The 27,705-nt window shown below is 36.4% G+C and overlaps 1 protein-coding gene across 4 annotated transcripts in view; it reads right to left on the bottom strand.

Moving 5' to 3' along the window:
- Nucleotides 1-1,572: 1,572 nt before the first annotated feature.
- Nucleotides 1,573-27,705, bottom strand: part of MECOM (MDS1 and EVI1 complex locus) — a 90,135-nt gene continuing 64,002 nt past the window's right edge. For 2 of the 4 annotated variants that reach the window (XM_023753907.1, XM_006088877.3), the window contains exons 9-16: nt 25,485-25,511; nt 19,746-19,912; nt 18,602-18,679; nt 14,328-14,497; nt 11,703-11,847; nt 7,936-8,172; nt 6,678-6,861; nt 1,573-3,148 (exon numbers count right to left, since the gene is read on the bottom strand). In XM_023753907.1, the coding sequence (XP_023609675.1) occupies nt 3,014-3,148; nt 6,678-6,861; nt 7,936-8,172; nt 11,703-11,847; nt 14,328-14,497; nt 18,602-18,679; nt 19,746-19,912; nt 25,485-25,511 (1,143 nt within the window). In that variant the 3' untranslated portion in view covers nt 1,573-3,013. The remainder of the gene's footprint in view (nt 3,149-6,677; nt 6,862-7,935; nt 8,173-11,702; nt 11,848-14,327; nt 14,498-18,601; nt 18,680-19,745; nt 19,913-25,484; nt 25,512-27,705) is intronic. The other 2 variants (XM_006088879.2, XM_006088878.3) reach the window with 1 other exon arrangement.

The following is a 27,705-nucleotide window of genomic DNA, read 5'->3' as shown; positions in this document are numbered from 1 at the left end:
ACTGAGCCAAGCTGGCCAGGCTACTTTTATATTTTTGATCTTCACAGAAACCTAATGCAGTGGCAGAAGAAGCAGGTAATATTCCCCTGGTTTCACAGATGAGGTTTTGGGAAGCATGTGACTTGCCTGAGACCTCAGAGCCAGTAGAGCTATATCCAAATCCAATATTATCTTCTCCATATCTTGCCGCCTCCCCACAGGGCCATGCAGTGGAGGGCTGCTGGTGAAATGAATGGAAAGGAAAGCAGAAATGGAAGGCTTGAAAGCCTTTTGGATTTTGGAGGGACTAGTATTAGCAAACAACTGAAAAGTCAGGCTCAAAGTCCAATAAGAATTCAGTGCATGGGGGGCATTTGAATTGCTTCAGAATTTATGGATAAATTCTTTAAAAAAAGAAAAATGTGCATGTCCCAGATCTCCACTTTCTCAAGTGTGTTGTTCTTCTGTCACAAATACTAGATTCGTCTTCTTCTTTATAGACCAGATTTACAGCTTAAATGTATTTTCTGAATACTTCTTCTGGTGCACACTTTTTATTTTTTAAAAATTGATTATTTATACCCCATATATTTAATTCCTATACTACTGACATTTAGAAAGGATGTGAGGAAGTTTATGTATCTGGCATTGTGGTTAAGAATAAATAAATAAATGAATAAAGAAAATGTGTCTGGATCTATTTCCAGGTGTCATACTTATTTATTTTTCAGGCCTTAAAACCTCTACAACTGGCCTAAATTGCAATAGCCATATTCTAAGACAATTGGCTTATATTTAAACAGAAAAATATGTTCATAATTGGCCCCCCACCAGAGAATTTATCATATGAAAACACCACTCTTCACATTCCAACCCTGTGTGTACATATATAACACACATGCAATTATGATCATAAAAATGAGAGTACTACTACTTACATAAGTGAGAAGTAGAAAACTTAAATTTTCAACAAAATTGAAATGATTGAAGAAATTATAGATCAAACCTGATGGATTATGGAGCGACTGCTAACTGATCATTTTGAAGAATTTGTAGCACTATACAAAAAATACAGGGGTGTTTTTTGCCTTAGTAAAGAAAGAAAACACAAAATTATATCTATCCTCTGTTTATAACCATGAAAACATGACAATTGCACATGGGCAGACTTAAAAAGATCACAGAAAATTTAAAGGGCTTGTTTCTTCCCCCTTGTGAATCAGTTAATAGTATTTATAGAATCAAAAGCAAAAACTCCTTTGGCATGCACTATGTGAAATTCAGTTGAAAAACTGTAAGTTGTTCTGCCCTAATTAAAACAGGTGCTGCAGACATGGAGTGATAGCAGAGAGCTGTGCATGAGCACTGATTTCGTACCACAGAGAGAAAGTTGAGAACGATGAGTAGGAGATACCCCAACTCCTATGGGCCAAGGGCTATCCCTTATGTCATCTCAAAACAATAAAAGCAGGCTCTACATTCCATGTATCTGGTAGGGCATCAGGGCCCCAGACATCGTATCTTTAAATCACTGGATCCCAAAGGGAAACTAAAATTGTACGAGAAGGGAAAATACCACACAGTGGGAAAAAGAACCATTTTTGTAAGTCTTTATTTTTTAGTTGCTCCTCCCATAGTAATGCACTGAAAGGCATAACAGTTTATATTGTACAAAGCATTTGAAGAAAGTACCTCAACTTGCCGATTATTTCAAAATGAGATTACAAACAAAAAGAAAACAAATCTGGTTCCTCAATAAAGGGCAAAATAACTGAATACAGTCTGTTATTTACGTCTCTCTTTTAACATAAGGTCTGGAACACTTCATTTTACAAATAGGATTAACATGAACATAACATCGCACAAGCTTGCAGACAACCAGCATAAAATATGGGTACAGTTTTTAATCAGAAGAATCATGCTTCCATGAAAGAAATTATAATCGTTTATACAATTGAATCGATTTCAGTATTACAAAAACTAAGTTGCATCTATTCGCATTTAGCTCATTAAGAAAGGAAAACAAAACAACAACAACAACAAAAGGAATGTTAAGAAAAGCCAAACACCGTTTGGCACTCCCCATACACAGGTCTAGTCACCTTGGTCCTTGGAAATTCGGAAAGGGGCGTGCCTCAGACTTCAGAAAGTAGTGGCTGACTGGAACAGTGCTATTTTAATCAACAAACAATAGTTTGCCAACAAATAAATACAGGATACACGCAACACACACAAAAATTAAACATTAAAAAAAAACAGTGACATGATTGTCTAAAATAAAAGATGTTATTACAAGGATTTGGCAAACATGTATTAGTGTAGTGGTACAGTGATACTGGTGATGGACAGGTTACTTAACCTTTTTTTGAGCATTGAACATCCATAGTTTACAATATACACATACCCTTTCTCCCTAATTTTAAACAATGTACGTAAGAAGGCAAAAAGTTAATGGGAAACAAGTACTCCCTGTTATCAGTTTCTCTAATAATCGAGTGTGCATTTCATCCAACTACTTCCATCTTCAAAGGGTTAAATTACAGAAAACTTTAACAAAGAAAAAAAAATTAAATCTGTAATTAAAAGCAACTGTTCCCAATCATGTGTCAGGTGATCTTGGACAAAAAAAAAAAAAAAAAAGAATTCAGTTTCTATGGAGTGTTGGTTCCTATCAATGCTGCCATCTCAACTGCCCCTCCCCCCACCCCCTCTCTGGGGCAGGGTGGACTGGAAGATGCCTTTTCCCCAGCAAGGTTTTCATGTTCATTGAATCGCTCTCAGTCGCATCGATCCTCCAGAAGTCAGCAGCTGCCTTTGCTGTGCAAAACAAAATATCGAGAATAAATAGTTTCCTTTTTTCTTTCTTTCTTTTGCTTTCTTTCTTTTATTACTCATTCAGTTTAAGGTCACCGGACTTTAAATGAGTGACCCTTTGGGTTTCTAAGGCATTCTGCTCAGCAGTCTTTTAAATAGTCCTATAGGAAAGAGCCGTGCTACTGCTGGACTTGGTCCCACTCTGTCAACCTTGGGAATGTCATACGTGGCTTATGGACTGGATGGCACTGGATTCCGCGGCAGCCCTTGCCATACTGTGCCACACGTTGGAAGAACTGTGGGATGTTGAATGGAGGGACTCCTTCTCAGACAATGACAACATCATAGCATATGCCTGGGGTAAAAAAAAAAAGGAGAGTCTCAGTAAATGGCATTTGAAATACATCACTTTTAATTTGCAGAACAGTATTGGTGAATGTCAGAGAGAGAAGGCCTGAGTAGGAGCTGCCCCATGGGAGGGTTTGAAAAAGCGTGGAACATTTTTGTATGCTTGTGTTTTAATGACATGGAATTACTGCTGGCCTTCAGTGCCTAGGGACCAAAACAGTGATATGATCTACAGAACAAAACATTAATTACCCTATCTAACATTTCAGTAGTGCCTCCATTAAGAAACAGGAGTCATCCCCCTCCAACCATAAATCAATCATGCATCCACTGTCCCTGCACACATTCAACTCACCAAAAATATCATTGTGTGCTTATGATGGAAACTGCAAATATGAATAAGACATAGTCATATTTGACAGCACTGTGGTCTAGTAGAAGAAACAGTCCATGGACTCCTGCACTTTATAACTGAGAGCACTGAAGGTGAAGTGACTTGCCCAAGGTCACTTGACCAGTTAGTGAAGAGGCATAATTTAAATTTACTCCTGCCTAACTTTTAATTCAGTGTTGTTTTTCCAGTTCCCTTCCATACTTGAAATAGTCAATGTCGACACCCAAAGACTTTGAAAGCTGAGGTAGATCAATCAGGTCTATCAAACAATAAAATAAGACGCAAGACCCAACAGCATTCTGACCCACGTGTGCTCCAGTGCCTGCCGCGCAGTAGGTGCTTGGAAGTGCTCTGTGCGGAAGTGCCATTTCTTCCCTGTTATCATGTCAAATTCTAAATAACTGTTCAGCGAATCCGCCACTTGCTGCCAAGTAAAATATTCAAATGAAATGTTTGGTCTTGACTTGGGAGTGAACTTTTCACTGTTGATTTGCTATTGTTGGTCTCATCCATTGCTAAACTTGCTTGTCAAAATGCTGCTGAAGTGGAATCATTAAAGTCCTGCCAAAGACATTCCACTGTCTGTAAACAAAGACAAAATGCCTCTGTTGTGAAGCAGAATTTCATCTCTGGGAGTCATGCTGAGACATGTGGCTGGTCTGTGGTTTCTTCCTAATCATGGCATTCAGTTAGGAAATCTGCCCTTGCAGGCTGCTTTTGATTTGCTGGGTCATCGCTCTAAATGTACACATTTGACTCTTATGTATGCAAGTTGCCTTCTGGACCTCTACAAAGTCTCAGCAGATATCTAACAAATATGTCCTAAGCCTCTACTCTATTCCAGGCACTGTGTTAGGCCTTGGGGAACCAAGGATAAACAATACCGAGTCCCTGTCCTTTGTATAGTTTAAAGTATGGATGACATGAGCATGGAAATGAAACTATCTATTCTAATTATGTACCCAGCGTTAGAGGGAAAAGATAAAAACTATTATGAAATGGTTTTTAACAAAACCTATTCTGATATTTGGAAGGCTGAGTACAGAGACAATTTTGGAATCCTGAGTTTTAGTCCTGGCTTCTCACCTCAACTAGCTGTGTGACCTTTGGCAAGTTGCTTAACCTTTCAAGGTCACTTTCCTCATATAAAATGGAATAATAACAAAATCCTGCCTCCAAGGGTTATGGGGGAATCACAAGCACTAACTTCCATACAGTGCTTAGCTCTGTGTACCTAACATCAATAGTACCTAGAATCACGAAATTCATTTTTGTAGGATAAGGTTTTTCAGAGAGGATTCCAGGTAACATGTAGCCGCTGTTGTATTAGTCAACTATCTGGGACTCGATCACTATGAAAATCACAGAGTAAATAGAGGAATGTTTTGAGTAAAGCATCTGCCTTTTGGTAATCAAAGGAAATAAACATTTTCATGCACAAGGATCAGTTTCCAGCACATAACTGAAAGCTAATAACAGTCGAATAAATGAATAAAGAGACTCATGAAAGACAGTTTGCAGAAAGGCCTGACTATTTTCAAACCAATACATATGACATTATCAAGTAACAATAAAAATATGAGCTAGGATTGCAAAATGCTATTATTTCTGGTGATGGTAATTGTTAGCTCAGCTGGGCAGTCACTTTATGTCAAAAATGCTGGTACTGAGATATATCACACCAATTATCTCTAGATTTTCAGGCCCTTCTGCTTTCCATTCACTTCTGACAGCTTAAAGGATTTTTAGATCTTATGTCTTATAATGAAAAGCATTTTTGTGGAATAATTTTTAATAATTAAAAAGACCAAAGAAAACCAGGGTCCCCACTATCTCTGATCAACTAGGAAGGAAGAATGGAGAATCGAGGGTTTAAAACAACATTGGCCACCTCTTATGGTTGCCTCAAAGTGAAAATGAGGTCTACTCTGGCTAGTTTACTTTTCATGTTATAAAAGGAACAATTCATTTGTATCCCTATTGACTCATCGAGCAGAAAGAGCTCTTAGATATCTTCTCCACTCACCCCACTTTACAATGAGGACATGGCACCTATAGCCATGGTGCTCTGTTCTCAAGTTCATGGAGTTTGGAAACTCCAGTGTTGGGGCAGGCTGCTCTTACTTCAGTTCAGAAAGAACATTTATGTTGCCTATTAGCATACATGATATCTTAGAGGTTTTACTGAATTTACTGATATGTAAAAACGTATATTATTCCGTTGGCAAAATTTTTCTTCCACCTTAGTTGATATATGACCACATTTGCTCTTAAGAGCAGCCCAAAACATCTCAGTCAAATAGAAAATTCATATGATCACCACTTCCAAAATGAATTAATAAGTCAAATACGTAGACCAAAGTGCCCAACAAATATGGTAATAATAGGAAGTGGTTTTTTTTAAATTGATCTGAATAAACAATCTGGTTGAGTGCGGATATCACACAGAAAGTGCTGACTTCCTCTTTTTGTGATAAAAGATCTGAGGCTCTTTTAATTGGTATTTAGGGATCATTAAATGGATTTATTTTAGTTACCACAGAGCTGATAGAATGCTGTAGAGTCCAACGAACTTTGGCACCACTCATTAATTCATTCAACAAAAATTGATACATTGTATTTCCAGATCTGTGTTTAAGTTGCTGCAGACTATTGGCAACTCACTTTATCTCTGATTTTCAGTTTACTCCTAAATTCTATAATTAAATGACTTGTAAATTAACTATATATAGCAAGGCACACAAAAATAGAGGATAGACTTTACTTTCTAAAATATCTTAAAATATAATTAGGTTGACAAAAATTATAGACACAAGGCAATTAGAAAACAATTCTGATGTAATATATAAGTAGGTGCAAGCAACATTATGGACCATCAATACAGGAGCAAGGGAACTGGGACATAAAGGAGCGATTATTACAGGATAGGCTTTGTCACAGAGTTTCTGTGCAGAATGCAGCCATATTAATTGCTGTGTTGGTTAACTATTCTGGATTCAGTCACAGAAAGTAAAGATTTGAACATTGTGAGTAAAGCATCTGAACCTGTTCAGATTCTAGAATACTGCAAACCAAGAATAGCTGTCTTTCGGCACCAAAGGCACGCTGTCACCAGGATGCTATACTGCCGGAAGATATATACCTGTGATTTGGACTTTCTGTGTAACGGCTGCTTAAGTTCCTCTGGCACATGGGAAGTACTAAAAGAAGAGAGCTCAGCTTCAGTATATTGATTATCTTCCATTTTCCTCATTTTGAGGCTATCTGTGAAGTGCCTTATATGATCTAGAGCAGAAAGTCCAATTTTGTATTCTTCCTCTTTATACCTAAAATGAACCAATAGGAGAGCACAGAGGATTTTTTTTTCTTTTTCAGTTTGTTATGCAACCAAATCACTTTTCATTTGAATCTATACAGTTGTCGAATGTCATATTATATTTGCAGGAAAAAGTAGCATGCATCAATTATTGGGTGCTTTAAAAGGTTCACACATATTGTATATTAAGATATATTTCTTTCAAAATTTTGTATAATTAAAGCAAGCATATATTTGACATAAAGAGGTAAAGTCAATGACATGTGGAATCAGCAATGCAGTGGAGACAGAATTCATACCTTTATCATTTCCATTTAAAATAAAGCCAGTTATGATAATATTTAGTTAGCACCCACTATCCATATGAAAATATAATATTCCTATCAATTTAACTATTTGGTTAATTTTCCATGTAAAAATCTGTCATCTATATGGATTATATATATATATATATCTCAAGTGAAGTGAAATTTATCTCAATAATATTTAAGTAATAACACCAAATTATTGAATGAATTAGATAATGTTGAAATCTCTATTTTTCTTTAAGTTTTTTAGATGGTGTCTAAATAAATGCTTGGGTACTTGTGTAATTTTCATTTACCCTTCCTACCTCAGGTTAATCAGAGTTCCACAAACACTGATATATTTATATGCTAGTGGGTTATGTTGATGGCCACATTATCCTTACTCCACTGTGTACGCTTTGCTAACTCAAATTCAATTTTTATGATTTATTACTCACAGACTGTGTATCACCTGTAGTATTGCTCTAATGCAGTGGTTCTCAACCTTGGCTGCACATTAGAATCACCTGGGAATCTTTTTAAAATCCTGATTTCTGGGCCTCATCCTCCGGAAATTCTGTGTCTTTGTTAAGGGGTGGGGCCACAACATTAGTAACAAAGAAACAGAATTTCTGGAGGATGAGGCCCAGAAATCAGGATTTTAAGAAGATTCCCACGTGATTCTAATGTGCAGCCAAGGTTGAGAACCACTGCTCTAATGGAAGAACAGAGACAGAAGAATTATAATCAGGTGTATCTACTCTTGCTTATTTATTGGTGTCATCTGAGGCACTTACCTCACTGGGGATGTCTTGCAACTCATCTCCAGGGTGCTGGTTTCCTCATAGTCATCCTCAGGGTTTCCTTCGTGTAAATTACTCGTCACTGGGTCCTTTCCTGTTTTTCCAGTAATATCATTGTCTTCATCCTCCTCATCCAACAGCACCTCATCTTCTACTTCTTCATCATCCAGTAAATCTGAATTTTGACTGGTCACTAAAGCCTTCTCATCCTTAAAGTGACTGCCATTCATTCTTTCAAAACCATAAAAAAGAAAGGGGTCCAGTTACTGGTTTCCTGTTTAAACATGCATTTAGCTTTATTATTGTGTCTTCGTAACAACAGTTTACCTTTTTAACACTTCGATAGTAATTTTATTGTTTATGCTTTATGGCAACCATGGGAAAATAATGTAACCTCACAAATAAGAAAATAAAGAAAAAAATAATTGGGTGATTATTCAGATTATAAATAGAGCCTCCAGCAGAACTGGAAAAACAATCCAGTCTCCGATTCCTTATCAGGCTTTTGCCTGATAAATGATATCGTTATATATGATATAAAAAGCACACCAATGTTTTCTCTACATAATGTTACCAAATCATCATATAAGTACCCACCAATTAAAATAATAGATTTCTGGAAAACTCATATTCCTGAGCAACATTGAAAGAAGGCCAACACACATGTCTAAAGTGAATCTAAGAGTTCCAAAAAACTGGTAAGGTTGCTGCCAAAGACCAACCAGTATTAGACATTTCTAGGTAACATTGGTGGCATATGCCACTTAGACATCTATTCACACTTTGAAATATTTGAGGGTGCACTTCTTTGTATCACTTTCAAGTTACCCTTGATGGCTTGAATGTAAAAAAGTTCCTTTATCCCACGATAACATTGAGGTGGGAAATTATCTAAAAATGTAATTGTACAAATATCTTTTGAAGCTTACTTAAGCAAGCATATCAAATATAATGATAAAAAGGAAGACTATTATATTTAAAAAGTCATTTGTAATATTTTAGGTTGTAGCTAGAAGGATTGCAATATGTGATTCAAAAGTTTAATTATAAAAAAAGTTAAATTATATAGACATCCGAATTTAATACATTTGAGAGCATTTATGAAACCAGGATAAATTTTTCCAGCTTTAAAGTAAACATTAAAATATGTGTAAATTAAAGTTAAATTTCATGGTAAAATTTAAAAGTTGAAAATAAGCTACAAAATAATTATCACTTGTTTTGCATAAGTTTTGGGAATGCTTTTGTTCATCCAACAAGGAGAGAGGGTGAGGCAGAACAGACTGGTGGCAAACGCTTGGGCTCTGGATATTTCAGAGAATGTCTTCTCCTAACTATCTCCTTTTAAAGATATATGGCCAGGGAAGTGAAGACACTTGCCCAAGTTCAGAAAGCTTTTTAAAGATTAAACTATCATAGGCATCTAAGTGTTCCGATTCCCGGGCCATTCAAAATCTTTCCATTTTGTTTTATTTACTAATTAAAAAACTTGCTGACACTGTTATGTTATTGTTACAGTCATGTGCAATTTTAACATTTAATGTAACTATTTTCCAGATTATGGAAAATCAGGTACCAGTGATAAATCCATCACTTTCCCACATTTAGAAATATAAGAGCATTTAAAATTTAGATTCCCAGGGTAAACAATAAATAAAACAATCTTGGGTGTGACAGATGCACACAGTAAAAGCCTATTTAACCAGCAAAAATCATATCATCATTAGTAAGTTTTTTATACAACTAATCTCTTAACCTCTTTTATCAGAGAATGATGAAAACATGTTTTGCACAGACATAATTATTAGTTTCCAGTTACACTGCCAACTTGCTCTTAAATGGATTGAAATTGTTATTTTAAAAAATGAAAGAAAAAGTAAAAGAACAAAAGAGTGCATGGATGAAAACCAAAATTAACAAAGCCAACATGATTAAGAAAGCCTATTTGTTAATTATGCTTTCAAATGTGGCAACTTATCGGGGATAAATTATTCATCAAAAGTAGTCTGATAGGAGATGGGGGGGGGGTAGTTAGATGACTCAATCTTCTTACTTCTGTGCTGTTTAGACATGTTGAAGCCAGATGTTGCAGCTATAAAGTTCACAAATCTCCAATTAAGGGCTAGAAAATGTGAATAGGCATCTCAGAACCCAAATTTTTTTTGTTTGTTTACTATTTCTTCTTTGCATCATGTAAATATCATTATCAAAATGCAAGATTATCTTTCTTACTTGTTACTAGTTTTTACTTTTGATTCTCCCCCTGCCCCCTCTCTCATGAGCAGAGGAAAAGATACATCCAACTGCACTTCTTAAAGGCTAAAAAAGGCCACACAATAGCAGATCTCTCCTTTTTTCCTTCGATACACTTTTATACAACTTGAAGGATAGAAGTGGTCATATATTTTTATGTTATTTTGGGAAATAATGTTTATTTGAAGCTTGCCTTAATGGAAAATTTGTCTAACATAATTAACTTTGACTTTTAATAGCATCAAAAATAGAGAAACTAACAATAATACTTGTATGGTGAAAAGTAATGGTACTTTTATTAACTAATTCCATATGACTTTAAAATTTACAATGTAGTGCCCGGGCCGGTGTGGCTCAGTTGTTGAGCATCGACCCATGAATCAGGAGGTCGCACACAGCTTGATTCCCGGTCAGGGCACATGCCCAGGTTCCAGGCTTGATCCCCAGTAGGGGGCATGCAGGAGGCAGCTGATTGATGATTCTCTTCATCATTGATGTTTCTATCTCTCTCTCCCTTTCCCATCCTCTCTAAAATCAATAAAAACATTTTCTTTTAAATTTATGATGTAGTATCTTAATTGAATAGGCTATTGGATAGTTATGTTTAGAAATATCTGGTTCTCAATATTGTATATTTAATTATAACTTACAGATAAGTTATAAGAAAAATTCAGTAGTTTTGATAAAGTCATGTTTCATTAACTTCATATAAAATGTAAAACACTAGGTAAGTGTTATTCTTATTAGCAGCATTAAAAGTTTTCTTTATGAATTAAGCCATATATGCTTAATGTTGATGATGAGACAAGAGGGATCCAGTGCACCAGGTAACTAAAAGTAAGGATGATTCTACCCACTGGAACCAACGTGACAGAATTCTAAGGGCATGCACTGATAGCATATAAGGAGGTGATGGAATCTTATTAAGAAGTCTCCATATGACACTCAATAGGTACTTTATACAATATGTACAGATATATAAATATACATATACAGATATATACAGTCATACGTATAGTCATAAAATATGTAATATATACAAAACATGACATATAATAGTAGCCACTATTGCCCAGTGATTCAAATGAATCCCTGTGGTGTTGTTATTCCCTTATCCGTGGTAATTTTTGATAAAATATTCTAGTTAGCTATCAAGAAAGGCAGAACAGACTGGTGGCAAAAGCCTGGGCTCTGGAATCAGTCAGCCCAGGTTGAATCCCACTTATCACTTATATGACCTCTGACAAGCGTTTTAACCTTAGATGTCTCCATTTCCTTCAAAGATAAAATTACATAATAATGGTCGCTATCTGGTAGTGTTACTAAGACAATTAAATGAATTAATCCATGTGAAGTGCTTAGAAGAGCATTTCGTATTTAATCTCAAAATAAGTGCCAGCCACGGGTGGTAGGAATAACAGTAGTATATTAATAACAAAAATAAACGCAGCAAATGTATCTGGAAAGATGTTCGTTTCAGAAATCACGAGTTTAAAAACCAGCTTTACCTCTCCTCTGTGTTCCTGGGAGACTGGCTGCCATGGTTGCTGTTCCCAATGAAATTTCTAATTTCTGTGAAGTAAGCATCTTCCTTGTCATCAAGAATCGCACCTGTGCTTTCCAGTTCAGAATGAGGCGAAGATGTTGCCGTACCTGAGGGGAGAGAAGGCCTTGTGTGAAAAAGACTATTATTTAGATGGCAACTTATTTTGAATTGCATTCCTTCTTCGTTTGGTCAGTGTTGTTTCCCCAAACAGGCTCTTTGAATATTAATAATGGTAAGTTTAGGAGGTCAAGGCCATCCTAATTTATCACAGTACACATGCCAATGAAAGTCCCTTGGGGAATATTTTGAACCATTGGACTCATGAGGTATAGTCCAGGGGTGGGCAAACTTTTTGACTCGAGGGCCACAGTGGGTTCTTAAACTGGACCAAAAGCATGGATGGGGTGTTTGTGTGAACTAATATAAATTCAAAGTAAACATCATTACATAAAAGGGTACGGTCTTTTTTTTTTTTAGTTTTATTCATTTCAAACGGGCCGGATCTGGCCCGCGGGCCGTAGTTTGCCCACAGCTGGGTATAGTCTCCCAAAGATGTTATTTCTCCCAGTAGCTTCCTCTTATTCCCACTGTGACATGGGAACGGTTTTGCGCACCCAATGAGGGTGAAGCAAATTATAGAGAAGTCTTAAATGGCTTCTGCCGGAAGAAACTACATCAGTCCCGGTTGCAGGCAACATGAATTTATTGCTCCAGTGCTTAAGTGTGTTACCAAAAGAGACTGACAACATGCAGAAAATTCTGCATTCTGACTTGGTGGGCTGAGCCATTGGTAGACTGTGCACGGCAGTAAGAGGACAATATTGGATGGTCTTCAGGTTCTTTACCTAAAACATTTAGAATCATAATACCTGCATCAACAGATTGCTGCAAGGCTTCCATAAATGTACACAATTATAAACACTTCATATGTGGTCAGACTCTACACTAACAATCACTTCATGCCCACAAAATATTAGCAATTTAACAGTTCATCACAATAGTCTAGATGACAAAACCAAGGGGTTTAGAACTTCCCTCAACTTAATACATTTATAATCTGGGTCAACAAGTAAGTATTCAGCTATGACACATTACATTTTTTAACTTATCTATTTTATTTCTGAAATAATTTTAACTAGAACTTTTTCATAGCATACTGTAAGGGTGCACAGTGTTGGAAAGTATAGCCAATCCTATATAATAAAGAGGTAATAAGCAAATTGACCATCATGCCCTCGCACAAGATGGCTGCCCCCATGTGATCACAAGATGGCCGCCACAAAATGGTCGGCAGGGGAGGGCAGTTGGGGGGACCAGGCCTGCAGGGGAGGGCAGTTGGGGGCAACTGGGTTGGCAGGGGAGGGCAGTTTGGGGCAATCGGGCCAGCAGGGGAGCAGTTAGGCATTGATCAAGCTGGTAGGGGAGTGGTTAGAGGGTGATCAGGCTGAAAGGGATCAGGCCTAAACCGGCAGTCGGACATCCCCTGAGGGGTCCCAGATTGGAGAGGGTGCAGGCTGGGCTGACAGACACCCCCTCCCGACCCCAGTGCACAAATTTCGTGCACTGGGCTTCTAGTATTGTATATTGGATTAGACTTCTGTCTCTAAAATCTGATATTTTAAAATCATGATCATTCGATTTCTTGTTTTGGGGGAAATGACTAAGTAGTAGTCATCCAAGATCATAAGTTATATGCCTGTACAGTGGAAGGAGAATTCATTAAAAAAATGCATTCCCTAAGTAAAGATTTATACTTTGTATAAATCCAATTCTTTTCTGTTCTTAAAAATCTCTTTTCCTGAACTCCATACTCACCCTTTCCTCCCACCCCCAAATTACTTTCTTAATTCTCTAGAAACAAATTGTGGCTGCACAGATTGGCTCCACACACATATGCCAGCAGGGAGATGTTAATGGTTTAGCACCACCTCTTCTGCTATGTGCTGACATGTCTGGGCTAAGGGAAGTTTTTTTGTGTGTGTTTTGTGTGTTTTTTGTATGTGTGTGTGTGTGTGTGTGTATGATTTTGTTTTTTTTTTTGCCACTTTTAACTTAATACTACATCAGAATTTGTGACCAAAACCACATACCACTGTCATTTGTTATGGGTGACTCTGATCGTGTCCACAATCTCCTATCACTGATCTCTAACAAAGTTACCCAGCAGAGGTTCTCCCAGCTCCAGAACTGCTGCAAAAGCAGCCACGGGTTTCTGGTCAATATTCAGAACGTGGTGTTCTGGTGCTGCGCTCCGGAAATCCTACACTCCCGGGGCACAGTCTGTGCCAATAGGTGGAAAGATTGTTCCCTGCAATTCAGGAAATCTTGATTTCTAAGTCTCCTGAGAGTCTGAGTCATGCTCCTCTTGGAGACTGCCCACTGAGATGAATCCAGGAGAAGAAAAGATCATTCAAACAAGGCTCTGAGTTGTATATTATTCAACGATCACATCATCCTAAAATCTCCAGGAAAACATGTTGCAAATTTTCCCAACAGAATCTGATTCTAGAGTCCATGTGGAATGAGAGAAGCGAGATTAACATTTTAAAAAAGCCATCGTGTCCTCACAACACAACTGATTACCTACCAGACATGTTCCCATTCTCATGTTTCTTTAGGTGTCTGTCTAAGTTGGTTTGTTGACCAAAACACCTATCACATAAATGACACTTAAAGGGCTTCTCCTTATTGTGGATGTTGCGAACATGCCGCTGCAAGTTAGAAGATATGCTAAAGGATCTGTCACAGTATTTGCACCTGAAAAATAAACACAGAGAATGTTGGCAGGCAAATCAAAAGATATTTCTCAAGAACAGTAACCCCAATATCCAGAATTATCACTTAGAAAACAACATTTTGGAGAAACGGCACAAGCAAGAACACTGTTCACACAGTCAATTTTTCAATTCCAATAGACTGATTGCTTTAAAGATTCTCATGACTTTATGAAAAACCATAATAAAAATATCGGTGATTTGATGGATCCTAAATTTACTAGCGTAATCAGTTCTAATATTTAAAATAAACCTCGTAAAATTAAGAACATTAAGAACTAGCAGTATTGTTTTATTTTCCTCTGAGAACAATTAAATCATTTTCAAACAAACATGAAGCAAATCCACAAATTCTGCACATAAAGTGAAAAGATCATTTTTTATAAAAAAAAAAGTCAGATTAATTAAATAATTTCTTAGTCAATTCACTTTCTCACTTGCTAATCCTAAAGGAAATTCTTTTATCTTCTCCAAAATAGCAATAAACTTTCCAAACTTTTAAAACTGAAAAAATGTGAATAGTTTAGTCTGATACCAAAGATACTGATTTTTATAATCTGTAGTGATTAAAATCCCCCAAACCCTTTACTCTATTAATTTTTAAACTTACAAAAGAAAGTAAGAATGCCACTACATTCTCCTTTTGGAATAAAAACAAAAAAGTCTCCCTTCACTCCCCTCCCCTCTCCACTCCCCCAATTTTCCATTTCTATTTTTGTTAAAGTGTCTGTAGCAGTTCTGAACCAGGTCAGTTTTTCAGGAAAGCACTTATTATTAGTTAGCTAATATTTGGAAGTTTTCCTTTAGACACAAGATGAAAATGCAATCTCTCTCCCACCCAGCTCTTATGGTTGAGGAAAACAAGTGGTAATTTATGGGGTATTCTCTAGCATGTTAAAGTAGAGATTACATTATGCGTTTTGTATTTTTTTGTATATATACTGCTTGAAAGAAAAATACCAAGTTTCTCCAGATAACTTTTAAGTGAAAATTTTTAACTTAGCAGCCAGAAATTTCTTCACTCATTCTTCCATGTGTGAAGGGCCCTTCTCCTCCCACTTCTGAATGCAGACTCAGTGGCTCAAGTGCTCTCCATCAAAAATCACCCCATTCCACGCCAAGTGTTTGGGCTTCTACGGCTGTCTCTAGGTGATGCCAGAAGTCTCGTTAGCTCAGTGGGGAAAAGAAATCTGTTAAACTAGTTACTTTGGCATAGTATCAATAAACCAACTCAAGGACTGATTTAATTTTCCCCTTTAAGAAACTATTCTGGCATCATGAGGTTCCTTAACTTTCCCTACTTATAATATTAATTTAAAAGTGTGTGAAACCCCACGTTGATAGTAGTTGTAATATTTTAGCCTCTGTTTTTGAAAAGAAAATATATATATATATATATATATATATATATATATATATATATAGAGAGAGAGAGAGAGAGAGAGAGAGAGAGAGAGAGACTTGGCCTTCTCCATAATAGTCAACTTCCTGGGCTCACTGAAGTTGACAGCCATGGTACAATGAGCACGACTGTGTTGTATGCTAAGCAGAACAACCTGGGAAATACTGAGAGAGAAAACGTATCTTCCCATAAAACACTTTAGAAAAACACTTTAGAAAACTTTCCACCAGAACAGTTTCTACACAAATTGTAAGGAAGAGAGATTTTGTCGTTGACATGCTTCCAACTTTCTGCCTGTATGAAAAGGGGCTTTTCCAAATTTAATAAACATCATCCACTCTAATATAAATAAAATTGGCCAATAAGGATAATAATTATCTGTTACTTTGTATCTTTCCTTTGTTAATGTCTTGGCCGAAAGGTTGAGTGCTCTTAAATAAAAAATTTTAAAAAATCATTCCATTCTCCTCAAATAAATTAGTAGGTGGTTAAAAGCCTAAGCTTCAGAAATACTTAAAATGAATAAACACATAGCACAATCATAAGCAATAAACTAGTGAGAATTTGGATGTAAACAGGGTCACGGGAGCCTTTGGGGTCAGGCATGAGATATAAACCCTGACATGAGAGCTCCAGGCCTGGGTTTTAATTCTGGGTCTATCAACACCTGACTTTATAGAAAGCAATTAGCATCCATGGATCTGAATCTGTTCACTTGTTAAACAGAGGAGCTGGGTAAATAATTAAGATCTCTAGCTATGCACATATTTTGGTTTGTGTTTTTAAAAATACACAGACAATAATAGCCCCATATTTGAGATGGAATAACACCATTGAATTGAGGTATAAAGAAAGAGTAAAATAAGCATCTATAATAAAAGTATAATATGGAAATCGACTGAATGACCGAACAGCAGAACGACCTCCCGGATGACCTTCCAGATGACCATGTTATGACACCCACTGGCACCAGGCCAGCCAAGGTGGGTGCAATGCAATTGGTTGGGGGCCTGGCCATTGCCCCACGATTGCCCTGCAGAGGGAGGCCTAGGCCACTAGCCAGCAGGATGATTGATCCATCGGGGGACTCCACAATCGCCCCAAAAAGGGAAGGCCAGGCTACTGACCAGCGGATGGCAGTGGGTGGATGAGGCCTCCCTCTGTGGGGGCGATCCATCGTGGAGTCCCAATCAGGTGGGCAGGGCCTATCTCTCTGGGACGATCAATGGCAGAGCCCTGTGATGGATTGCCCCAAAGAGGGAGGCCCAGGCTACCCAGCAGCAGCCCTGCGGCGGGTGGGCGGGCCTCCCTCTGTTGCAGAGCCCTTGCCAGGTGGGCAGGGCCTACCTCTTTGGGATGATCGATCGCAGGGCTCCCAGACTGTGAAAGGGCACAGGCTGGGCTGAGGGACTCCCCCACTCCCTCGAGTGCATGAATTCCATGCACCAGGCTTCTAGTAATATCATAGTTGCCTATGAGACCCTTGGCCATAACAAAATGTAAGTGTGGACATCTTTCGCTTAAGTACAATTTCTGGGAATCTCAATTTTTTTCCAAAAAGGAAAGTACTTAAAACTTTCCATTTATATATATCTCTGAGACCTATTATATCAAGTGTATTCTATCACATATAAAATATAAATATTACTTATGATTAGTCATTTATAAAACATGTAGGAAAGCAAAGAATCTCAGAAAACACTTCATTAATTTCTGCTTAAGTCCCTCTAGTTTTCTCCTTAAATTTCCATTATCTTCAAATAAGCATTGGTCTGCCCATTTCTTTTATTCTTTGCATGTAAAAAGACTTTGAAACCTAATAAATAATTTATTTTTAATGGAAAAAGTGAGCATTCAGACAAAAATAATTTTACACATATGCGATGCATAAGAATTTCAAAGCAGAATGAAATTACACTATCACTAAAGATAAACAACATTCATTCTTTGAAGAAATATTTATGAGTACCTAATATTATGTGCAAAGCATTGCATAGTAAATAATGTAGGTTATATTTTAAAACTGGAAGGGAGAATACTGATTACTTTCATTCTTTAGTAAACAATAATATTAAAATTAGATATGTGCTCATATGTCTTGTGGCTGATCTTGACATTTAACAGAATAAACTAAGAGGTACTTTAGAAATTGTTGGTGGAATTGCCCCTCTTCCTATAATATGTTTTATTTTACTTGTTCGACCCCTAGTTCCACATTTTTTTCCTCCCAGGTTTAAGGTTCATTCTTTTAACCTCCTAATGAGACCTGTGGACATTAACTCAACTCTACTGGGAAAGCGAAGTAATATCCCAGTTGTTAACTCCCAGCCAAAATTTAGGTTTGAAAAAAGAGACTGTAACACTGTGATTATTTTCAATTAAATAGCACTAATTATTGAGAAAAGAGAGAACTAAAATAATTTTTAAATGACCAACAGTTCTTAAACACATACCTGTAATAGATACTGCTAGAACTTTTAAACTGAGATATAAGAAGTTTTGATTAAATAAATTAGGATGCTTCTAATTTTCATCCTAGCCATTAATTAATTCTTCTTTGACTCAAACTTAAAAAGACATACATTCAGATATGTCTCAAAGTAGTTTCCTTTAAAATTGTGGCAATGCGTCCACTTTAATTACTACAATATTTATCAAGATATTGAGTAAAAATAATTGTCAAACCTGTAAGGCTGCTCTCCTGTGTGGGTTCTCAAGTGCCGTGTTAGGTTCGCAGACCTTGGAAAAATCTTGCCACAGTATCTGTTATGAAAAGATGTTTATACGAGAAAGTCAGTACAATTGACTTTGTTTCACTCAAGCCGGGTACATGCCAGATGCTTATTCCCGCTTTAATTAATCCTGCATGGAACTCACATGTCTTTGGTATTTAAAATTTGCAATAAAGCCATTCTAAAGATATAAATAACTCTACAAACGAAGGCTGCCTTACGAGATCTGGTTGAATTTGGTGATGCATAAACAAGCAGTTTATGAAAATAGACTTTCGTTTTGATGACCCCCATACGCCTCTTTTATTAACTCTGTATCTTTATATTCATGAAACTGAGCCAGACAAGGGGATAAAAAAATGACAAGAGTCTGTGATTCTGGGTTGATGTAAACAGATTTCAAATGTTTCAACTCATTTTACATGTTAACCGCAGTGACAACTCTCTGTACATTGAGTGGTATCAGAGCAGACAAGATTCTAAGACCTCATCCATCAAGGTATGTCCCTGGAAAATCTTTTCTGGAAACAGAGTGACATATTTTCCAAAGAGCAGATAAATTGATTTGCCTGAGTCAGATGCCACAAATTTCTGAAGACAATGTAGAAATTATAAGCGTAATTTATTTTTTTAAAAAAGAAACAAAAAGCAAGCTTGATGAGTAACAAGAAACTTATTAACTAGCTTTCTTCACTCATCGACCTTATTCGTCCTTCATTAATGGCCTTATTTTTCAATGCCACGACAATTAATAAATGTATGCTTGAGGACAGTAGTAGTATACTTCGGGATGAAAATAATTAACTGTGAAAGAAAATTCATAAATATCAAAGTGAAACAAGTAGATAGTATTTGGACTGCTTCCAACCTCATTTATCACAACCAAATGGCCTGTGTTAAAATTCTCATTTAATAATAATTTTTTAAAAACCACTATTTTTATATCTCACTAAATAAAGGGTACTTTGAAGTGCTCGAGATCTATCATGGTCGTGATTAATCATCCAATCAAGAATAATTTCCAAAACAAACAGCAGGGCCTTTGAAATCAGAGGGGAGATTTTTGGAAAGGCAGCCATAATGAACTTGGCAGGTACCTGCAGGTATAGCGCTCCTTGCCTTTCCTCAGGAGGTTCTCCGGCAGGGCGTTGGGAGGCGCTCTGAAGTTGAACATGGACGGAACTGACTGTAGAAGTTCACTGGCCTCAGGTTTCAGGGCGCTGAAGCTCTCCAGCTTCTCCGCCATGTTTTCAATAGCTGACATCTGAAAGGCAAAAGCACGAAACCATGAAGGACCCATCTGACGCCTTTTCTTCTGTAACAATCCCTAGCAAACCACGAGCATCATTAATTAAAAGGAAGCATCAAATCTGCTGAATGAAACGGTCTGGAGAGAGAGAGGTCGTACTGTCCCAATATTAAACAAACAGTAAGAGAATTTATTGATTTTGGAAATAATAAAGGTTATAAAGCCCATAAAATGCTGGGTATCCCTTTTCATAGGACCTTGGTGAGAGCATTTTATAATAATCTGATGTACAATTGAGCAATGAAATATATGAGAGATAATAAAGCTGAATTAGATTTTTATTAAATTAAGTGAGAGCATTGGTATCATGTTATGGATACCGACAGTAAACTGGAAATTATAGGGAAAGGTCCTGTAGGCCTGCCTAGTTAATAAAAACCATAGGAAGCATCGAGTCCCATGAAAAGAACTCACAGCATGAAAAACAGCAAGTGTTTCAAAGTTACAGCTTAAGCCAAATGTGTCTAACTCAGAAAGAAAAATTAAATGGGTAAGAGGTGTTTTGCCTAAGACTATGTTTATTAATATCTGGAATACTGCATTTTAAATGGGATCATATACAAAGAATTTTGATGACATATTCATTTGTTTTGGACAAAGACTGAGTGGGAAGGACAGTTCATAATATTATAACTTCATATTACATAACTTGGCATGGGTGTTATAAGGGGAGTAATTAGTATAATCACATTCTTAGAGAAGTATTCTTGGAAGAAATCTACGCTGCCTAATTCTTCCCCTCAAACAATCTAACTTATTTTGCTTATAATCTTCAAGTTTTTGTCCACCTGCATATGTATTTGACACAGTCACAATCAGAGGGTGGCATTGACTTTTAAAGTGACTTGATCCTTAACGTCCACAGTTAGTGGGACTATCCCCTTTCTTTCAACACTCTCAAAATGTTGAGTTTCCTCAGTGCTTACATTTTATTTGGAAGCTGCTTACTACTGAATTTTTAAGCAGAAAAAGCAAACTCTCAGGCCGTCTTGTTAAATCAACTCTCCCATTATTTATTTGGTTCTCAGGGCACTATGCCACTGGAGAGCTCAGAGAGCTGTTAAAAAGGTGTTTGCACTCTATATGCACTCTGTATGTTTCTCAAAGAGCTGGGGTGGTAGACCAGAAGACTCCAAGCAAGGATTAAAAATGGTAACAACTGCACAGTCAAGCAACTGTTCAACCCAAGAGGATGATTCTTTTGCGGATGAGATGGCAGGACAGAGCTGGAGGCCTAATTTATAAGCTCAGGTTAAAAATAAACAGCAACATGTCCTACTCAAAAGGAAAATTAAAAAAATAATTCATTCCGTGGACATGCACCTGGACAGAACACCATTGACTTCTTAAAGTAGAGCAAAATCTTCACAGAACGTCCTGAACATGATTCTCTTCTTACAAAGGGAAGATTTTATGCTCACTTCTTCAAATGACTATTCATGTTGCAGTTAGCTCTCTTTCTTTTCCCTTTATCCTGGAGCCTGCCCTCTCATTTCATGCTGGGACTCCTACAAATTGCAACGTACAGGGTTCCACTGCCAATTTGCCAAATGTCTTTCATCAAACACGGTGCAAAAAAATCTCAGAGGAAAGTCAAGATACATTTACTTGTCAGACGACAAATGTGAACGCATTGGGAGGCAGTAGGGGCTGTAAGCTCAGGGGTTTGATTCATAATCACTCAGCTGCTAAAACATTCTCCACAGATGCAAGCGGACAGCACATTTGTCACTATGAAGGATTTTGACATGTACTGATCACAGGGCAGAGATACGGAATGATGCTGCTGCTCAGAGAGGTTGGTGGAAATTCTGTCCCTGCAGAATTTGGTCATTATCCCCCTCTAGCCAGAGCATTAGCATTTTCATATTACTTAGGATTTTATTTATTAAAAATCAATCCAGAAATATTTTATGATACTAATTTATTTGCATTTATTCCTTCTAATTGTTCCTTGTAGAAAATCATTTTGATATTCCGCCCTCCATGGAATAAATTGTCTGAGTGAAAAATGACCTCTAGCCTTCAAGCTGATTAGCAGTAACAAGCCAGGGTAAGGGTCATGATCGCATATATTTATTGGGCAGAATAGAAAGTGCATGGGTGATGATTATAAATGTTTTATTTATGTACATTTAATATGTGAGTAAAGTTTCATTATCTAGTGGTTTTAAATCATTTGAGTGTCCGCCCTGCTGACACACTCGGATTCCTGTGGCAATACATCTTATAGAAACACTTTTCCTTTTATATGGAAAATAGCTTACTCATGACTATTAGTATTCTCGGCTTTCATCTATAGCTCATATAAACTACAAGTCCTTTAAGTTATTTAAGAGCAATTGGCTGTTGGGAAATGTGTCTTGCTTTAGTAGCTGCTAATAGCTCCTTTTGAAGAAAGATCACTGTGATTATTTTACCTCAAACTGTTTCGATTTGGGAAAACCATCAAGAAACAAGACAATATATTATGGGCTTGGTGACTAATAATGACATTCTTAAAGATAATAGGGGTTACCCAAGTGCCTCTGCATAAGCCACCCCCACCTTGGGCTTCTGGTATCAAAAGGAAGGAGGATTAAATTGGAGTGGGGAAATGGGAGAGACGATGGGAAGTGAGCTGAGGGTAGCTATTAACACTACACATAAACACACCACCACTTTCTGTCTGGCTAGCTACAACTGAGCAACATAAAAGCCATCACTGAATCCTTCCTTTCATCTTCATAAGATTTGTTCTCATAGCTCTTGACCTCAGCTAAAAAGGATATATTTCTCATTAGAACCGATAGAAGTAACTTAAACATTTGCCAGTTGGGTAGTTTAGCAGTTCTGTGACCAACCTCAGCCCTAGTGTCAGTATTTCAAATTAAGATGTTGGATTTAGATGAGCTTTATTTAGCGTATGTGTCAACACCCCCACTTTCTTTGTCTATAAGGTCTGACTTATAGGATGTTCCTCTTGAAATAACACCCATTTTACAGAAGTGGTAAGTTTTGACATTCATTTTTATAAAGTCTGACTTGATATTTTAAAAAGATGAATTGGCCACAGACAATGGGGCAGTGAGGGCCTGGGGCAAGGGGTGGGGGTGGGCTAGAGAAGTTAATGGGAGGGAAAGGGGGACATATGTAATACTTTCAAGAATAAAGAATTATTTTAAAAACACACAAAAATTTAAAGTTAAAAAAACGAAGAGGTAGGGGAGGCCAGGGGATTGTCAAGGGCGGGGGAAAAAAAGGACACATATGTAATACCCTTTGTAATACTTTAAGCAATAAAACAATTTAAAAAAAAAAACGATGAATTGAGACAAATGGAACAGTATTTATTTTTCAATTATGAAAAATCCAATGAAGAGGGCAACGTGTACTACTATGAATAAGCAATTTGCTGAGAGTGGGAAAACTAAAGGAGGAAAAGATAGATCATATATTTTAGAAACGTATTGCTCTATGCCCTATTAATGTCATAGGCTAATCTCTGATCTGTAAATGACAGTGATTTTTTATGGAACAGTAATTTTTATTTATATATATAATAGTTGTTGATGGTATCTGCAGCCAGATGTCAGGAAAAGGAAGTCATTTCACCCCCTTCCAGTCCCCAAGAGGCTATTAAGTTTATACTGACGCAAACTAATATTTAGATATAACTCCCTTGTTTTTAGAAAAAAAAGTAGCTATATCTCTATTCAAGTAAAGTTAGTATTTTTAAAAACATTTCAGCAGGCAAGATATCATCAACTAGGTCCTAAGTACTTAGCTTAACATTGTTATTGAAGTTTCTCTTTAAAACTATTAAAGTGACAATCTGATTAAATGAAATGATATGTCCAATGGCACCATAAATTATGTGACCTAATGTTTCACAAATTAAAGTACACATGCCTTTATCATAAAATAACTAACTTTTCATAAATAACTTCTGATGGGAAAGTTTGTAGATTTGGTAGTTTTCTATATTTATTCACTTGATAATCTTGAGAAGTCTCAAAATTATGGCCATTTGGGGGGGAAGTAAATATTCATATTTTATCATTATGTCACTCATGTATCACATTCAGCAATCATGATTATTTAGAGTTTTTTACCACTAAAAGGTAAAAGCATGTATATTTAACATTTCCCACTAATATCCATGTTTTATAATACACATATAAATCACAGCTCTGAAGAAAACCTATGAACCAATGAAATGAGAGTGTTTTCAAAGAACTGCAATAGCAGTTACTATACTGTTGCATTATCAGCAAATGGAATCTAACTTAAAATCTGAAATGGGCTTCAGAAGTTGGTAGAACCATGGCCATTTATGTAGGGGACAGCACCTTATGCTTGAAGCAGCTACCTATATAGCCACTGGAAAGTAATACTCCACCATAGAAAGTGAGGACCTGGAGGCACGAGACTCAAGACCTACCCATGCCAGGAAAGGCAGATGAGGAATACTGGAAATATAGGCCGGGATAATCAAAGAAAAACCTATACAACTTTGCCTAAGTGTCTCTCTTTCTTTCTCCATCTCTCTCTCCTCATACTTTTGAAATAAATGAACTTAATCCTTAAAAGTCTATCAGGATGAGAAAAAATCATAATTCATCACATATTCCATAAAAGAAAGAAAAAGGAGGAATTTCTGGTCAAGGAAAACCAACATCAGATAGAGGAAATAAGTGTTAAAGTGCTCCAACTTCAAATAATTTATATATAATTTTACGTGGTGACTAAAGAAAAATTGAACTACATTCCAAAATTTTACCCATACCTCAAAAATCAGAATATTTTGAGTGAACAAAGAAAAAGAAAAAGCAAAAGCACATACACGCAGAGGGAATTTTGTACTAGGTGTTATTTATATACATTTCAATGGACCCAAGGCTTCTTTGAGAGTGAAAACTAAATAAACACTATATTTTTCTTGAATAAAAAATAAAGTTGTCCCTTTATTGTTTATTAACTGACAACTGACTGGAAATGTAACTAAAAGCTAAGGAAGTGAGACCCAGTGCTAAAAGATCCATTCATTAGCTGGATATGGTTTTTAAGCATTTATTCTTCTTTCTCCATATAGCTAAAACCAAGTTCTGCCCTGGGATATATGGATGTATTTCCAAGTCAGCTTGTGTCTACACATAAGTTCATGTTTTATCCTTTTGAAGCCTTTATCAAAAGCATCTTTAACATGCAGATATGGGCTCCCCCAAATAATGGTTGTTTCCACTTTGTGACCCATCTCAAAGCCTCTTCTAATAACATGCTCCCAGGTGCTCAAAAAGAGTTCTACATCAAGGTATAATTATGTGGACTGAGTCAGATTTATAGAATAAACTTCCTAGAGCATTCTAAATGTCCAATTATAAAGGAAAATATTTCACAGCTTCACAAGTTGAAAAACTATCTACTGAAGCCATATCATTGAATGGAAAGGGGCTCAGAATTCTTTATGCCTGTAAAGCAATTTAGAGTATAAGTTGTCCTTTTAGTGCTACATTATTTTAGTCAAAAATATAAGCAGGAAACTTACCCAAGTTCTCTGATCAGGCAGTTGGAACTGGGAGCAAAATTGAAACAAAAACAAAAAATTACTTCTGTATCGGTATCTTTACCAAAATCTATCCTTTGAGAAATTAACATTTATACTAACTTAGTAATTTTGCTTATCGGGTAACTATACCTTAAGTAAAAGCTGTGGACATGAAAAATAAATATTTTATAACACTGCTGAGTTTCCTCTATTTATGTAAATTAAATTTTAGAATCGTTTATAAACTAGAATGTTCTTTTCCCAAGAAAGCTAAATGCTGTCTACTACCAACTCTTAAATAGCAAAACAGATACTTATTTTTTTTTACTCATTGTAGAACAAGATTCCTAAATTTTACTTAAATAGCTAAAAATAGCAATTTCCTGAAAAAATATAGTCTCTTGTATTTTTACAATGTTGATAACAAAGAAAACAAAATATTTACTCAAATGTAAATCACTGACTAACAAAAAGTTATGTACTTGGAAGTACACTGATTGACTTTTATTAGCATGGGACTCAGACCATCAGTAGTCAGAACACCTTAATTTAAAGAACTACAACAGTCTAGCTATTTATGACAAGAATCACTGAAGAAAACATGATGAACTTAGAAGCTCTTCCAGAAAACACAAATGTTATACCCTTAAAAATATCATTTTGAAGCTAGAGGAGTTCATCACCACCAAACCAATATTATATGAAATGCTGAAGGGTATTCTTTAAGAAGAGGAAGAAGAAGAAGAAAAAAGTAAAGATAAAAAATATGAACAACAAAGTGGCAACAAATACCTATCAACAACTGAATCTAAAAATCAAACAAATAAAAAAATCTGATGAACAGAATAAACTGGTGAATGGAATAGAATCTGGGGCATGGAGATTAACAGATTGACAATTCTCAGAGGGAAAGAGGCTGGGCGGGGGGTCGGGAAGAGATTAGACAAAGATCTTATATGCATGTATGTATTACCTATGGACACAGACAATAGGGTGGTGAGGGCCTGGGACAGGGTGGGAACCAGGTGGAGGGAAGCTATAGGAGGAAAAAAGAGGGATGTCTGTAATAATTTCAACAATAAAGATTAATTTTTTAAAAAAGTTCTGCATAAGAAAAAATATATATATCATTTTGCCTGGTTTAACGGGATATGTCTTGCTATGATAAGTTTTAGAATATTTAATAAGGAAGGCACAGTTTTTAAGGATGAAATGTTTATTACAAAAGTAATATAAAAATAAGCAACACTTGTTGAAAGCAAAGTAGAAGATGAAGGACAGAAGACTTAAGTGATTTCACATGAATATATAAATGATAACTTAGAAAAGACTAATTTTTTCTCAGTTTTTTTGGATGCAGTAACAGAATAGTGGGACATCTTACACAAAAGAAAATAAAAATGAATAAAATTCAGAAGTAGAAGTAAAACAGAATCTCTCCTGCAAGTGTACACAAAGCCAAACATCTGAAAGCAAAATGCATATTTTGTTACTAATATTAAAAATATAGGAACATCAAACCAAGGAATAATAGCCAGTTTTACAACAACGTTATTGTCCAATTGAAATTCAAATGAGCTCCCAATCTGAGTAAAGTACTCAACACAGAAATCAATGAAAAGGACATTCCAAAAGTCACACAGGATTATCACTCCCTTTATCTCACCTACTTGTAGCTGTATCTATCTCCTTTTCAAAAATAACCTCAAATAAGACTCCACAAATAATTTTCAACTACTTAGGAAGAACCTCTATTATATTAAACTAACTTATTTATAAGAAAAATATTCCACCCTGTGTGGCTCAGTGGTTGAGGATCGACCGATGAACTAGGAGGTCACAGTTCCATTCCCGGTCATGGCACATGCCTGAGTTGTGGGCTCAGTCCACAGTGTAGGGCATGCAGGAGGCAGCCAATCAATGATTCTCTCTCATCATTGATGTTCCTATCTCTTTCTCTCCCTCTCCCTTCCTCTGTGAAATCAACAAAAATATATTTTAAAAAATAGAAGTCTAAATAGTCCTCTAATGGCCCAATAGAGCAAACATACTTCTTTAAGCATTGAACCAAGAAGTTAGTTAATTATAACCAGCATTTGTTTTTTAATTTTAATGTACCTATATCTTCTAGATATTTTGACAACAATTTTAAAAATGTGTGTTATTGCCCTAACTGGTTTGGCTCAGTGGGTAGAGCGTCGGCCTGCGAACTGAAGGGTCA

Source organism: Myotis lucifugus, unplaced genomic scaffold (genome assembly GCF_000147115.1).
Source record: "Myotis lucifugus unplaced genomic scaffold, Myoluc2.0 scaffold_53, whole genome shotgun sequence".
Lineage (NCBI taxonomy): Eukaryota > Metazoa > Chordata > Mammalia > Chiroptera > Vespertilionidae > Myotis > Myotis lucifugus.
The sequence above is the reverse complement of the archived record's forward strand: the minus strand, read 5'-3'. Positions and strand labels throughout refer to the sequence as shown.